Source organism: Medicago truncatula, chromosome 3, assembly GCF_003473485.1.
Source record: "Medicago truncatula cultivar Jemalong A17 chromosome 3, MtrunA17r5.0-ANR, whole genome shotgun sequence".
Taxonomy (NCBI): Eukaryota; Viridiplantae; Streptophyta; class Magnoliopsida; order Fabales; family Fabaceae; genus Medicago; species Medicago truncatula.
The window spans coordinates 30813150-30829776 of NC_053044.1; the positions used below are offsets into that span (position 1 = coordinate 30813150).

At 31.9% G+C, this 16627-nt stretch overlaps 1 protein-coding gene across 1 annotated transcript; it reads left to right on the forward strand.

The window, feature by feature from the left end:
- Positions 1 to 5686: 5686 nt before the first annotated feature.
- On the forward strand, positions 5687 to 12957 carry LOC25491044 (probable disease resistance protein At4g27220). The gene is made up of 4 exons (XM_024778088.2): positions 5687 to 6032; positions 6189 to 6261; positions 9759 to 12667; positions 12954 to 12957. Exons 3-4 carry the CDS (start codon positions 9759 to 9761, stop codon positions 12955 to 12957), a joined length of 2913 nt encoding a protein of 970 aa, XP_024633856.2. The 5' UTR covers positions 5687 to 6032; positions 6189 to 6261.
- The last annotated feature ends 3670 nt before the right edge of the window (positions 12958 to 16627 follow it).

Here is a 16627-nt window from a genome sequence, read left to right on the forward strand (position 1 = left end):
AGTAATCTTTAACTTTACTTAATCTTCATAACTTTACTTATATCATCTAGTGATTTATTTGCATGTTTCTCATTTCTTAACTCATGAGAAAACCCTCTTTTTGGAAGGGAGAGGGAAGTGAAATTGTGTTGACCATACTCCTAAATAGGCAAGTCCTAGTGCTAATTTACCAATACGACCTTATGTCTAATTACCATTGTGCCTCTTGTACAACATTCTATCCCATAAAACGATAATTGGTACAATTGATAATTAGAGGCACTTATAAATAACTAGAAGTATTTAGGGTCCATTATGACGAAAATGAAATCTCTAGTTGTGGCTGAAATTGATCTTGGAGTGTGTGTCTACTGCAACGACTTCGGTGCTTATGAATGGGATTTCTACGGATGAGTTTTCATTCGAGAGAGCGTTGTGGCAAAGGTTATCTTTTCTCTCCTTTTCTCTTTTTAATTGCGGCTGAAGGGTTGAATGTAATGATGAATGCTACATTTGAGGCACATTTATTTTATTGTTACCACTTGGGTGGTAATGCATCAATTAATCTTTTCCATTTACAAATTGATGACGATGAACTGTTATTGCGAGAAAAAAGTTGGGCAAATGTTCGAGTTCTGAAAGTGGTCCTGATTTTGTTCGAAGTTATTTTTGGCCTTAAACATAAAATCATGTTTGTATGGGTGAATGTTGCGACTTCGTGGTTGACTCAGACAATATCAATTTTGAATTGTAAAAATGGAAACTCGTCTTTTTTGTATCTTCGCAAATTATACAATATTGGTATTTGTTGATCGATTAAGTGAACAAAAGGATATCGGGGTTGCAAAAGTCGTCATTTATCTTTGGGTGGGTGTCATCTTCTGCTCTTTAATCTGTCTTATCATATCTCATAGTCTACTTCCTTTCCATCTTGAAGGCTCCCTTTGGTATCATTTGTTTTTCTGAAACATTGTTTACATGTTTTTTTGGGAGGAGTGAGGAAATTAGGAAAATACCATGGATTAGGTGGGAGAGTATCTGTTTAAATAAGTTAAACATATGATTAGGGGTGCGTCGATTGAGGGAATTTAATTTGGATTTGTTAGAAAAATTGTATTTGAGGTTGCAGGTTGATCTAAAGAGTTTGTGGTATACGGTGCTAGTAGGGAGGTCGTGCGAGGGATGGTAGTGGGTTAGGTTTAGTTTGGTGGAGGTAGTTGTGTGGCATGCACGGTGCAGATTACCTGGCAGTGGGTATTTGTTTTGATTATAACTTGTTGAAGATGGTGGAGGATGGAACTAGGACGTTCTTTTGGTCAGATGTGTGGTTGGATGGAGGCGTTGTGCGAGGTACAAAAGGTTGTTTGATTTAGTGGAGAATCAATTAGTTATAGTAGTTAAGATGTTTGAATTAGATTGTCGGATAGGTGGATCAACGACGATTATTTTCTTGAGAGGAAGAGATGTTACGGGTGTGTAGTGAGACTTTGTCTAACATTCTTTTACAGGTTTCAATAGAAGATAGGTGGAGGTGGCAAGTCATGAAAATGTGGGAGTCTATTTTAGCAAAAACATGATCTTTTTGGCCTAGTGAAAAGGTGTTGTTTGCTAAAATAGACCTTCATGAAAATGAGTGGGTCTATTGTAGCAAACCCCATATATATATATATATATATATATATATATATATATAGGGATTTGCTAGAACACACCCACTAGTTTTTATGTGGGAGTGTTTTAGCAAGCTATACCTTAAGGTACATTTAACTACTTTTAGTTATAACTTGCTAAAACACACCTTATAAAAAATAAGTGGATGTATTCTAGCAAATGCTATAGGAGTTGCTAACATACACCCACTTATTTTTTAGAAGGTGTGTTTTAACAACATTCACTCTAAGGTGTATTTAATAACTTTTTAGTTATATCTTTGTTAAAACACGCCTTATTAAAAACTAGTATGTGTATCCTACCAAACCCCATATATATATATACACACACACAAAGAACATATTTAGCAATGGTAGTGGACCAAAAGTTGAAAGAGTTTAACTAAAGAGAAATGTTGTTTATAGCGAAAAGGCGCATCACGACCGTTTCACGAATGATGTGGCAGTGTGTTACTACTCTTTTGACACCGAATTACGTTATTTTAATTAAGGGTTAATAGAGCTTTACCCTTGTAATATAAGACACTTTTGGTTTTCCCCCTGTAATTTTTTTTTATAGATTTCGGTTTTGTAAAATAAAGATTCTTCAGGATTCTCCCCTGAGCCCTATGACTCAGCAAAATCTATGATGTGGCTTTTTTTGTTTATTTTTCAATTTTTTTTGGATGCCACGTGTAAAAAAGAATTTACATGTCATTTATAATTAAAAAAATAAAAAATATATTTTTTTCAAAAAACGAAAAATATTTTTTTAATTGTTTTTAATTAATTTTTTAAAATCTAAAATTATTTTAAAAATCAGAAAAAAAAATCCAATTTTTTTTCAAAAATTTAAAAAATCGAAATAAAATCATTTTTTTTTTCAAAAATAAAAAAAATTGAAATTTTTATTTTGAAAATGAAGTTCAAGATTTTTTTTAAAATACTTCCTAATTTCAGAAAAAAAATGAATTTTTTTATTTCAACAACACTTCTCTCTCACCCTCCATTCCTCTTTCACCCAGCAACAACACTTCTTTTTTTATTTCTCTGCACTTACTCTTGTTCTTTTCCAAAATTCTCTCTCAATTTCCTTCTTTTCTCCTTTGTTAACAGCCAAAGAAGAATGAGAAGAGGATTGAAGAAGGAGAAGTAACAAGGATTGTTAATTTTGCAGCCCACCTTTCTCTATTTACATACTTCAGAGTTTAAGTAAACTATGAAATTTTGATTAAAAAGTAAAGTATAAAAAATTAATGCCCTCCACACTAGTTTTTTGTAGATCAGATACTAAAGTATGTGATAAAACACGTTTTGGATGTGTTCGTGAAATTTCTTTTCCCTATATATAGAAGTTCCATTAACTAATATGCTATGTGCACACTAACTTTACATGTATATATTTAATAATGTATTGTTAGGTCAATTAATAATAACAACTTATATGTTTTTCGATTTTATTTATTAACGTGGTAAAACATTATTGAATGTAGGCTTAAAACCAAAAACACAAATTTACATAGGGATGAAATTAAAAAACCTAAATATCAAATTTTGAATTTTAAAAATCAAATTTTCCATCTTCTTCCTCTAATTGTTCTTTGTTTCTTCTTCCCATAGCTTACGCCCTTGAACCAAAAACCCATTTCCTTCCATAATGTCGTCTGATTTCATTTCTCAGTCATCATCAAATGAGTTGCTTATACGTGGATGGAAACAAATTATGAGGATTGTCATGTGAATTGAAGGATAGGGTTACTTAATAGCATTACATTGGTCCATAGCTATTGATTGGATTCTTCCAGCTGGTTAATCTGAAAATATAAAACCTTCCATGTTTTATGTATTTCAACATAAAGTTGTTGTTGTCTCTGATTGTTAATGTAACAAGTACAATAGTTAATGCATAAATAGAAAGTAAATAATTTGTGTCTAGTTTATTGCAGTGCATGGAATTTTTTATTCTTGAGTGCAACAGGCAAATTCGTAGCATTCCTTTCACTTGTATATCAATTACTAGACTAGCAGCTTGTTAGAAATGAATTATTTAACCAAATTAAAGTAAATGATCCACATAGAACGTAAGGATGACAACCCAATCCACATGACAATCCAATTCACATGACAATCCTCGTAATTTTTTTCACCCACCTATATGCAACTCATTTGATGATGATTGAGAAATGAAATGATAAGACATTGTTGAAGGAAATGATTTTTTGGTTCAAGGGCGCTAGCTATGGAAGATTAGGGAAAGTTTCAAAGGAATAAGAAACAAAGAAATGTTAGAGGAAGAAGATGGAACGTTTGGTTTTTAAAATTCAAAATTTAATGTCTGCGTTTTTTATTTTCATCCTTATGTAAATTTTCGTTTTAGTCCCTGTGTTAACACTGCTTATGATCTCTCATGCCACCTCAGCAACTTTTGCCAACTCAGAACCTGCAACACGTGCCTCTGTTACCCACAAAAGCATTTTTGTTGACGGAATCTGACGGCAAGTACAATTTTCAAAAGGTTACGAAAATACAAGGGTTGTTTTAGAACAAAAAAAAACTTACAGGACGAAAACCAAAAATACGCTAAATTACATGGACCTATTACGTATATAAGCTTTGAATGTATGTTAATTAAATGCGCTAACATACACTAACTAGTATGTTAATTAAATTCAAGTTGAAATAGTAATCGATAAAGAAAGGCAAACTATATCATCCTCTTTCTCCAACGTTTAACGTTTATCGTTTTTTTAAGCACCCTTTAACAAACACGGGGTAGTGGGATTTGCTTTTCACTAATAAACCGACAAATTTATGGTGCCGGAAAGCACGGGGATAGTGGAGTATAATTGTGATTTGACTTTGAATTTGCAACGATTATTCTTTTCTTCGTGATATTATTTTTTTAAGTACCCTTTAACAAACACGGGGTAGTGGGATTTGCTTTTCTCCCCAACTCCATGTGAAAAACTCTGCAGCCGGACAATCTATCAATTTAATAATGCAACTATATTAATGAATGAAAAGTGAATTTGTGCTTACAATGCTATATTTATGATAGGATAAAATAGTGCAACTCTAAGTCTTTGTTTATATTTTTCTTCCAAGTCTTTGTTTATATTATTGCTAAAGGAAACCCGCTCCTAATCTGAAAAAGAATAATCTTTGTTCATATGAGTCAAGAAAGTAGTCTCTGTTTTTTTTATTTTTTATGGTCAAACACACTTTTATGGAAATATATTTTTTATTGGTTTAAAACATATTCCATCTGGTCCTTATTATAAGAAACTTTTGATTTTTTAGATTCAATATGTAAGTGATGTATCTAATCTATATTTATAACAAGATACGTTAATTACTTAATGAATCTAAAAAGTAGAAAGTTTCTTATAATAAGAACGAGAGAGTATATAGAGCATAACTTAGTGTAACTCATTGTTAAAATGAAGAGTGCTATGAACATTATCTTTCTAACACTCTTTTTAATACTCTTTTATTCGGTGAAATTCATATAGTTACTACACATTAAAAGGATTTCACATAAAATGATAAGACCTACATGAGTTCCTAGCATTTCTCTTTTAAAATATAGAGTCCACTCAATTTCACCGAGTGAAAAAAAATGTTCCTAACATTCGCATTATTTATACTCTCATAGTATTTACATTTACAATGATATTTTTTTAGCAATTAAAAACTGATAAACGCATTTAACATGCATAAAAATGTTGCTTGTCCTCAAGTAACGAAAGAAAAACATATTTTATTCTTTGCATTTTTTTTTCCAGGAAAAACATACCTTTCCGAAGTTGTGCTCAGATGATCATTCATCACATCTACAACATTGCTTGACTTACCTCATTACACTCAAGCTGGACTGGATTTGAGAAAGTAAATCATACACTCTTTTCTAAGATACACGTATATATCTCCTAAAGTTAGTAGAGTTGGTCACAGTATTTGTCCACTTCACCCGTCACATGAATGTGCTTTGGTAGTCCTTTTTTTCTCATATATATATTTGGAGATCACAAATGTACAACACAAAAGATAAAATAAAAAATACGCAAAGATCAAAAAAGTAACATACAACAACCCATTTCTAATAAACAAAATAGACTAAACCAAGTCTATGACCTCTTAAAAGAAACTACCTCACACCCAAACACAAAAGCACCAAAAACCAGCTCCCACGAGATAAACTATCAAACCAAAAAGTTTTGCAACTTGATAACCAAGCATCCCGGCATGCTCCTGATGATGATTGAGGCCAAAACCTGACCAAACACATCAGCAAAACATCTGCTAAAAACAGCAGAACCGCTCATTAAAAGCAACCGAGAAGCAGGCACGATGAGGCGAAGGCACAGATGAACGCAAAGAAGAAAGATCAGCCACTCATGCAAGGTATAACGAACGAGATTGAACAATGACTATCCAGCTGTGAAGTTTGTGAAGATGAGATTAATTAAAAGTTATGATATAGTTTGTATTTCATTCCTATCACTTTTTCAAAAATTTCTATCCATGGTGTATTGATGATAGCTTTATTGTATCACATAGATACATTATGATTCAACTTTTGCTGGTCGCTAGCTGAACAAGGTTATCAAACAGTCATATAGCTAACTCCGAGGTAATCAAGCAATCATACTTTTATAAGATTTAACCTTTTGATGATAATTAATATCTACAGGGAACCGGGCCATTTTGAATGAAGATGGAGGATTTGATTCTTACTCCAAACATATATTAGTAACAATACAAACATCGACATTTCAAAAACAATTAGGCACAAGAGTGAAGTTGCCAGTTCTAACAGTTTAAGAAAATAATATAATTGAATGATTATAAAGAAATAATTTTTTGTCCAAACTTTCCGTATCTCTCTTGACCAAACTTCAGATTAAATATGTTTTTCTCTTGAAAGCTAGAGGATTAACACCGAAAAAAAAAATTAAAATTGGAGAAAAAACTACGAACTATTAACCGTTTTAATACAACAATGATAGGTAGACACATTTAATGTGTACACCCCTTTATACCATTCTGAAAAATTTCCAAATATATGGTATGCGTGACCACATTATTTTAGTTGTGTGACAACTATTTATTTGGTTAATTAAGTGGAAAAATAGTGGTCACACGTATTTTAGCTGCGTGACTACATTTTTCAGTTTCTAAATGCTGGAAAATTCCATAAAAAAAATGCTGGAAAAATAGTGGTCACACAACCGAAAAAAATGTGGTCACACAAACCATATATTTGATTAATTGAAGTTTCCTAGAATGGTAGAAAGAAAGGGATGTACATATTAAGAGTGTTTACCAATCATTATTCGTTTTAATACTATTAAATTTATATATTTGCCTTAAAAAATCAAAATTCCTTTATTCGGGTGGAGGGTAATTATGGCGTAGATTATCACAAAATGAGCCGAGAGAAAACATGAAATTAGATGTAGCATTAGGAGCATAACAAGTTCATACAACATCGATTAAACTTTCCTTCAAAAAAAAAAAAAAACATCGATTAAACTGAAAAACAAAATCAAACTAAATATTATCTGATTTTCGCTGATTTAGTTCAAAAACCAAATCAAATCTAAGGGATTAGATTGGTCTTGGAGGTTTGATTTCTATTGGTGTTTAAGAAGTACAGTGTATGTATTCTTATTTTGGGTGTTCCGTGTATATATAGCGTCTTTTGCTTTGTAATTTTTGTCTTGTCGGTCTCCGTTCGTCTTGTATACGAACTTGGTTATTAATAAAGTTTGCTGTTAAAAAAATCAAAGGAAACTGACGTAAATTGGTTCGGTTCTCGATTTTCAGTTTTCAATTTCAATGAATCGACCAACCGAACCAATACGTTTCACATTTCTCAATTTTGATTGATTCAACCGGACACGAATAGCCTAGTGCCCATTGAAAATCTTGCTGACTACTAAACGATTCCATTATTAACAACTAGCGAAAAGACGGGCACTCACGTATGAAATTTTGATTTGAATTAAAACAAAAAATATAAATATTGTTGCTTTCAAGTTATAACAAACCAAACTAATCATGATTATTTATTTTAATGACACCAATAATGTAACAAAAAATATAATATAATTCTTTTTTTTAATGGCACCAACATGATCTTTTTATAGAAAAAGTTGTTTAAGTATATAATTGGGATAATAAAAAAGTAAGTATAAATATATTCATCGTTTGTTACACTTTTTAAATGATAAAGAAAAAAAAATCAGACATCTATATATTCATATCATGTTTGTTATTATTTTTTTAATATTTAAATTTATTCTCATCTATTTATTACATATGTTATTTTTATTCAAAATTGAGGGCATTTTTATAGAGAAAAAGTCAGACTATTTTCTTTTTATATAGTATAATTTTATTTTTATCCATCATAACCATGAACAAAATTATCATACGACTTCTACCCTTACAATCAGCAAACTAAAAAATTCTACCCACTTTGATTCACCGCCAATTCGTTTCAATATATGCAATACATTTTATAGGAACAAGATTTTCCCCCACAATAGTTTGATTAATATACCTCAATCTTAAAGTAGACTATTGTTGATATTTATTTCTATTTATATTGTTCATCGTGTTAATATCATACAATTCTTATACGAATAAATATCATAGAATTCAATGGTTAATTTTTATTTATTTTTAAAGAAATGGTCAACTTTTGTTAGGTTCATATTTTTAGCAGCCATAATTAGAGTTTGAGTAACGAGATACTAAATGCTGACTATCACCATCATAACTGAAACCAATATCAGATGTATCTTTGAGATAGTGAAAAATCCTCTTCATGGTTGCCGGTATTTCTTATTAGGGTCTCCCATTCTTGATCATTTAGCTATCGAACCGCTTATACCTCTGCCTTAGAGAATGTTTCAATCATTATAAGGACTTCTTAAACTCGCAAACATAATCCTCTTTTGCAGGTTCGTAAAAACCACATTGTCGAGCCATGTATATCTCATCTTCAAACTCTCCATGTAAGAAAGTAGTTTTCACATCTAGTTGTTCGAGCTCCAAGTCCTGATGTGCAACTATAACAAGTAGCTCCCTAATGGAAATGTGTCTGACTATTGGTGAGAATATCTCATTATAGAGAATTCCCTTTTTCTGACTGAAACCTTTAGTAACTAACCGAGCTTTATACTTGATCCCCTTAGCTGTTGACGACCCTTCCTTCTTCTTGAACAACCATTTACAAGTCACTACCTTTCTCCCTAGGAGTCTTCTAGCAAACTCCCAAGTTTGATTATTCTCGAGTGACTTCATCTCGTAGCATCTTGACCTTAGTTTGATTAAACTTAGACCAACATAATTCAAAACCATTATCATTTCGTAGCATCTTGACCTTCTTCCAGTTTGATTCTCCATTAATGTCTTCCACTACTTGAAGTTCTTGAAAGCATCACTCTTATGCTTCATTATGAATATCCATATCATCCTTGAATAATCATCAATCAACGACATAAAGTACATGTGACCCCCCAAAGACTCCTCATGTGAAGTCCCCCAATATTCAGTGTGGATGTAATCTAGTGTGCCCTTCGCTCATTGAATTGCTTTAGGAAACTTGTTGCGATAAAGTTTCTCAAAATCACAATGTTCACAGAACCCAAAATCCTTTATCTTGTGCCCACAAAGAGGATCATCTTTATCCAAAATTTTCATCACCCTCTGACTCATATGCCACAATTTTGTCATATCTTCTTGGTCAATTTCGGAGGAAGCAACAACAACAGAATCAGATAGCATAGTACCTTCTAAATACTAAAAGTTGATATTAAAACTAAATTTGATATACTGATATTTGAAAACTTATATTTTTTTCGTAAACACATTTTATTTTTTCATTTCTCTTAGGACAAAGAACCCTCTAAAATTGTTCTTACGTAGTAAATTTTTTTAGTTAGGTATATTTACCTTTATTTATTTTGGTCTTCTTGCATTTAATCGTATATTTTTTTTTTTGTAGGGGATATATTTGTTACCCGTTGAACTAAATAGAATAAAAACTTTATATTGTGTATTTAAGAAGTCAAATATAGTTTTTGTATTGCTAACTTTATTATGTTGACATTGATTTAGATGGAGTGTTTCCTGACAGAGTTGGGGAAGACACTTATGGAGAAAGTGCTAAACAAGGCAATAGAAAAATCACGCAATATATTTTGCTTCACATGCATTGTTAAAGAATTCAATGAAGAAAAGGATAAGTTGGAAGAAGGAAGGGCAACTATGAAGGAACAAATTCAAGTGGCCACCAATAAAGGAAAAGGTATCAAAGCTAATGCTCGATTATGGGAAGAACATGCTCGAAAGCTCATTCAAGAGAACACCGAGACAAAACAAAGTTGTTTTTTTGGATTTTGCCCTGATTGTATTTGGAGATATAAAAGGGGAGAGGAGTTGACAACAAAGATAAAAGAGATTAAAGATTTGATGGTAAAGGGGGAGAAATTTGAAAATGTTGAACTTGATCGTCCTCTTCCAGGTGTTGAGCGTTATTCTTCTCAATATTACATTTCTTTTAAAAGTAGAGAGTTGAAATGTGAAGAGCTTTTGGCTGCACTACGAGATGAAAGTAATTATATAACCGGATTGCACGGAATGGGGGGCACAGGAAAAACTACATTGGCAAAAGAAGTGGGTAAACAACTTAAGACATTGGAGCAATTCGATCATGTCATCGATACCACAGTGTCAGTTACTCCTGTTATAAAAAAGATTCAAGATGATATTGCTGGACCCTTAGGATTGAAATGGGAGGACACCACTAAATCAGACCGACCTAAAAAGTTGTGGAGCAGATTAACCAATGGTGAGAAAATTCTGCTGATATTGGATGATGTGTGGAGAAATCTCAATTTTGATGACATAGGGATTCCAAATAGAGATAATCACAAAGGATGCAAATTACTTATAACCACACGCAATCTGAGGGTATACAATCAAATGGTATGTGAAAACACAATTGAGCTAGATCCCTTGAATGAAGAAGAAGCATGGACCATGTTTAAATTGCATGCCGATCTAACTGATATTTCCCCCAAAAGTATCCTTGACAAGGGACGTAAAATTGCAACTGAATGCAAATGTTTACCAGTTGCAATTGCTACTGTTGCTAGCAGTTTGAAGGGACAAGAATGTCGTGAAGAGTGGGATGTTTGCTTACAGACCTTACAGAAACCATTGTCCAAGGGCAGTGTTCATAATGACTTGGTTTATATTTATAAATGTTTGAAGTTTAGCTATGACTTTCTGAAGGATAAAAAGGCCGAGGGCCTTTTCCTTTTATGTTCTACATTCCCAGAAGATGAAGAAATTTCAACCGAAGTTCTAACTAGGCTTGGCATAGGAGTTGGCCTTTTTGAGGATGTTTATGGTAGTTACGAAGATGCTCGAAGTCAAGCAGTTGCATCAAAAAAGAAACTCTTAGATTCATGTTTATTGTTGGAGACAGAGAAAGGAGATGTGAAAATGCATGACTTGGTTCGTGAAGTAGCACAATTGATAGCAAAGAATGAGATTAAGATAGTAAATTTTTCCAACAAAAGTCAAAAGTCACTGGTTGAAAGCGATAAGAAAATCAAATATTTGATATGTGAAGGAGATCTTAGGGATTTATTTGCATTTAAGTTTGATGGTTCTGAACTTGAGATTCTAATTGGCAACATGCATATGGAGGACATTTTGCACATCCCCATTTCATTCTTTGAAAATATTCCAAGGCTTCGTGTTTTGAATTTATCATGCCATAATTCTTATCATCATCCTCTATCGTTACCACAATCAATGAAGCCATTGTCGAATATTCGTTCTCTATCATTTGAAAGTGTTGATTTGGGTGACATTTCTGGTTTTGGAGGCCTGCAAAGTCTTGAGACTCTTGAGTTGACTAAATGTACAATTGATGAACTTCCTCGTGAAATTGAAAAACTGGAGAATTTTAGATTGTTGGAGTTGAAAAATTGTAAAGTTAGAAATAATGACCCATTTGAAGTAATCCAAAGATGCACATCACTTGAAGAATTGTACTTCATGAATAGTTTCAATGATTCTTGTAAGGAAATAACCTTACCAACATTGCAAAGGTATTTTCTCAAAGATGTCACCGGTTATGCTTATATGATGAAATATACAATATCAAGAGGTGTGTCTTTTGAATGGGATTATTTATCAGAAGCAACATTTAAGTATGTGATGGAAACAGCAGAGGTTCTTCATTTGAAAGGAACCAACAAGGGATGGAGAAATCTCATGCCTGGGATTCTTCCTATAGATAATGGTATGAATAATCTAATTGAGCTTGTTTTGAAAAATTGTCATCAAGTACAATGCCTGGTAGACACGAAACATAATAATTCTGAAGTACCAAGTGTCTTCTCCAAGTTGGTTGTACTAAAACTCAAGGAAATGAAGAATTTGGAAGAATTATGCAATGGTCCCATCTTCTCTGACTCTATGAACAATTTAGAGGAGCTAACAATCCAAAAATGTGGAATTTTGCGAAGCTTGTTTAAATGCAGCATAAATTTCTGCAATCTAAAGAACGTGACCATATATTCATGTCCTATGCTGGTTTCTGTTTTTGATCTGTCAACTTCTCGAGGCCTGCCGCTGTTGGAGAAATTGCGCATAGATGATTGTGAGCAGTTGGAAAACATAATTACAACTGAATGTGAAGAAATAGTTGATGGTGATAATGATAATAACGATAGTTACAACTCAATGTTTCCAAATCTGAAATTTCTCAATATTATTCGATGCCCCAAATTACAATTTGTACTTCCATGTTACTATGCTGGAGACTTTTTGTTACTAGAATCTATATGGATACAAAATTGTGATGAGCTGGAATACATATTTGGCCAACACCAAGATGTTCAACTCGCTTCACTAAAAGAATTGAAGCTTGATCATGTGCCAATTTTCATCGACATATTTCCAAAGCCTTCATTCAATAGATATCTAGCACAAATGTCTTATATTTATCGGCAGACTTTTTTTTTTTATCAATTATTTTTCGGCCAGACTGCTCAAACACATTGCATTCTATTATTTTTATTTTTATTTTTTGCATAATTTAATATTGGTTTATTTAAAAAAAAATCTAAATTTTTGAATACAAACACTAGTGTTCAGACGGGCACTCTATTTTAAAAAAAAAAGGTTCGGATGGACACTCCATGTCAGTGTATCTACCCTTTTTGTTGCGCTAACGAAATTATACATGAACAATATTTTTTTATGAAATAAGTTAAATTTTGATTTAAATTATAGGTAGATCTTTCTGATTTCAAATGGTATAAACATGTTTATCTTTTTAAATTATACCAACAATATAACAAATATAATATCAAAATTTATCTCTTTCAATGGCATCAACAATAAAGCATTATTATTGAAATATTTGTTTAAGGATATAATTGGAATAACAGAAATCTTACCTAAAGTCTACTATTTCTTTATAATTGTTTTCTATGATATAATTGTTTGTTATGGGGGAGAGATAAAGTGTGTAGAAAAAAAATTCTTTAAAAAAAAAATATTTGTTGGAGAAAGAGAGAGTACTTGACTATTGTTTGTTATAAGACATAAATATAACACACTAAATTTATTGAAGAGAAATTTTGTGCAAAAATTAGGAAATTATGGGTGGATTAAATTAGGGTATAATAGGAAAAAGTGCAAAAATCCACTTCCCAAATTTGGTATTACCATTTCAAAAGGACACTTAGGCCATCCACAATGGTGGGTGTTTCACCTATTTAACACTATACTAAATAGGCACCCCCTTTGTGGAGTATAATATTTGGATGCCTATGAGAAAAAAGTGGTTATGGAAGCACCCTCTCTCTTTTCATCCCATTTAATAAATCATAATGAAATAAATAAAATTTAGTTGAATTAAAATGATATAAAATTATTTGTACGACCTATTTATTAATTTTCTTTGCGGTTCTGGGTTGGAGAAAAACGGTGCTTATTAAGTAAGTATTATTGTAAAATGAGTTATGTGGACAAAGAGAACTCATTTAAACACTCAAAGTGGGGTGCTCCTTTGTAGATGGTCTTAAAAAGGAATGAAGGGAGTTAAATAGTTTAAATAAAGACTTAAATAAAAAAAATGAAAAATCCAGCTCAAACTCTTATGTAACATTTTTTCATTTAATTTTTTGAAAGATTTAATTTTTCTTTTAATTTTTATTTTCTCAAAAAAATATTTTAATATAATTGAAACTTCTATCATTTTTATCGAGAAAAACGGTAGCGATAATGCATAATATTTACAAAGTCTGATGATGGAATCCTGTCCACCAAAAAAAAAAAAAAAAAAAAAAAGCATAATGAAAACGTGACAGTTTTGAAACTACTATTGTACTATATATTAAAAGTTAAAATGCTTGCATTCCCTTTATTTTTATGCACATAATAAGTGAGGTTTGGTTTGATTTAAGTTCGGATTATATCGCAGGAATCGAGCTCCTATTTTCGTAACTTATGGAAACTTGCTCAATGTCTTTCAAAATCACATATCATGTGCAATATTAAAAAGATGACACTGTCTGGACTTCCAAAGATAAAATCAGTGTTTGTAATGTCTGTTGCATCAAAATTGTCATTGGAGACCTTGACTATTAGAAAGTGTGATAAACTGGAGCACATAATAGTAGACATTGATAATGGCAGTGGTGGAAATAATGGGGGAAACAATGTCTTCCCAAAATTAAAAGATCTCGAAGTTGAATATTGTACGAAATTGAAATACATATTTGGGCACATTGATGCTACTGATCATCACCAAAACCACAATAATGAAGTGACCCACTTTCATCTTCCAGCTTTGAAATGTCTCAAGCTTCGTAGACTCCGACGTTTAGTCGGCATGTGTACCAAACACTACTGCATAACGTTGCCACTATTGACGAAAGTTGAATGCTCCAAGGTTGATTTTACATCTATTGGTGATTTCATCGTTCCTAATTATTCCAATAAGGTACCCACCTGATCTTTCCATTTATTTCTATTAATGTTTGTGAAAGTAGTCTCTTCATCCCAAAATAATGAATAATCTATAATTTTGATCTTTAATATTTTCAAGAAAAATGCACATGTGTTATTAGGGTACATGTTAGCATTTTTTTTAATATTATCGAAAATGTGTTCCGTTTATTTATCAAAATTTTGAAAATTATTTTTTTCTCATTAAATACTAACTATTTATGAAATACTTTTTTTTTGCAAGAAACTATTTATGAAATCCTTAATATGTGCCATAAGAGGACATGTTATCATGATCCTATCTTTAATCACCAATTAACAAAAATTAAAAAAATTAATATTTTAAAAATATTCATCAAAATGATAAATTTATCAAAATTTAACTTTTGAGTTCCCATTAACAAGAACTGACAAACTACCATAACTAACACATGCATTCAGTCAAACATGCCGTTTGTCACTAAACCCAAACAGCTTAAACATATAATCCAAGAAGCTCCAAAAAAGACATGTTTGGTAGCTGACTTTTCATCACGAGCTTATAACTAATTATTCACTAGCTTATAGTTGATTATTCATAAGTTATTTTAAATAGTATTTGAACTTATAACTTATTAGTTTTTATCTTATTTTTACCCTTGTAATTTAAACTAAAACTCATGTTTATCGTTTATAATTTATTTATTACAGTTTAAAACAAAAAGAAGTTACTATTGTACGCACATTTTTTTATGACAGCTACAAGCTACATACCCTAGCCACCAACTATAAGCTATAAGCTATCAACCAACTTATTAGTGATCTGCTATTTTTATCAAATAAAGCCATGGACTATTTCAGAATCCATTTTTATAATCACACACACCATCTTTTTATTTATTTATTCAATTCTACCACTTCGTTTACCACTAAAGCACCATCAACAATCCTTTCAAAAAAATAAAAAGCACAAACAACAAGAGCCTTCATTTGCTAAATGTAGCTTCAATTTTTGAGATAAGTGTGTCCATTAACTCGACAAACCGTACAGTTAGCACCTTTGGAATTAGAGAAACAAAATAGAAAAGAAGAAATTTAGGGAGTTTTCATTAGCATAAATTTTGACAAACATAACCTTTACCTCCATCCTATAAATAAACTACATCTCTTATTTCCTCCTCTGTGAAAGGCTTGGAAACCTCTCGCAAGGTCCGCCTGATCTAGATGTGGCCTTTTCAAACGAACATCTTCAAAGTGACTTGCAAAATACTTGACTATCTCCTTCCGCACACCTCCACCTCATCTAGATGGGAGCTCCTTCATATTCGTGAGTTATGTAGATTTTGACCCTTTTTCAAGCGTTCTTCTGTCTTGTGATATCTTGGATCTTTAAATGAATTTTCTTCACTCTGTATTGTCATCAAATGTATTTTAAGAACCATATATTAAACTTAAATCTTCATATTCTGGATCCTTCACATGATCTCTTGTTTTGCCAATTCACATGATTTCGCACTAAAAGATTCAAATAACCTACGAAGTTGCATGATTTAGGATAAAACTGGATTATAATGACTCGAATGAAAACAATACAAAAACTTCCTTAAACCATTGACAATCTTACAATCTTAAAGTCTTCACTCCTTTATATAGAGGTGTGAAAGAGACGTTGCAGATTGCCAACACATCAAAAAGAGTCGTTGTTGAAGGTTGATAATCACCAATGATCTATAGCTTGATTTGGTTATTGTCCTAAGAGAGAACAATTTCAAATTCATTCCTTGAATATAGAATAACCAGCGTAGTCACAACTGTTGTCTTGTACTACTGCAACCATGAAGAGTGAAGTAATGAAGGTTGTGGTTGTACAATTGTACTATGTCCTTTTCATGCGCTCTTTAGTTCTTTAGTGGAGAAGCATCCAATGCCTTCTAATTCCTCTAAAACACTCGTTGCTCTAGGCTTCCATACCT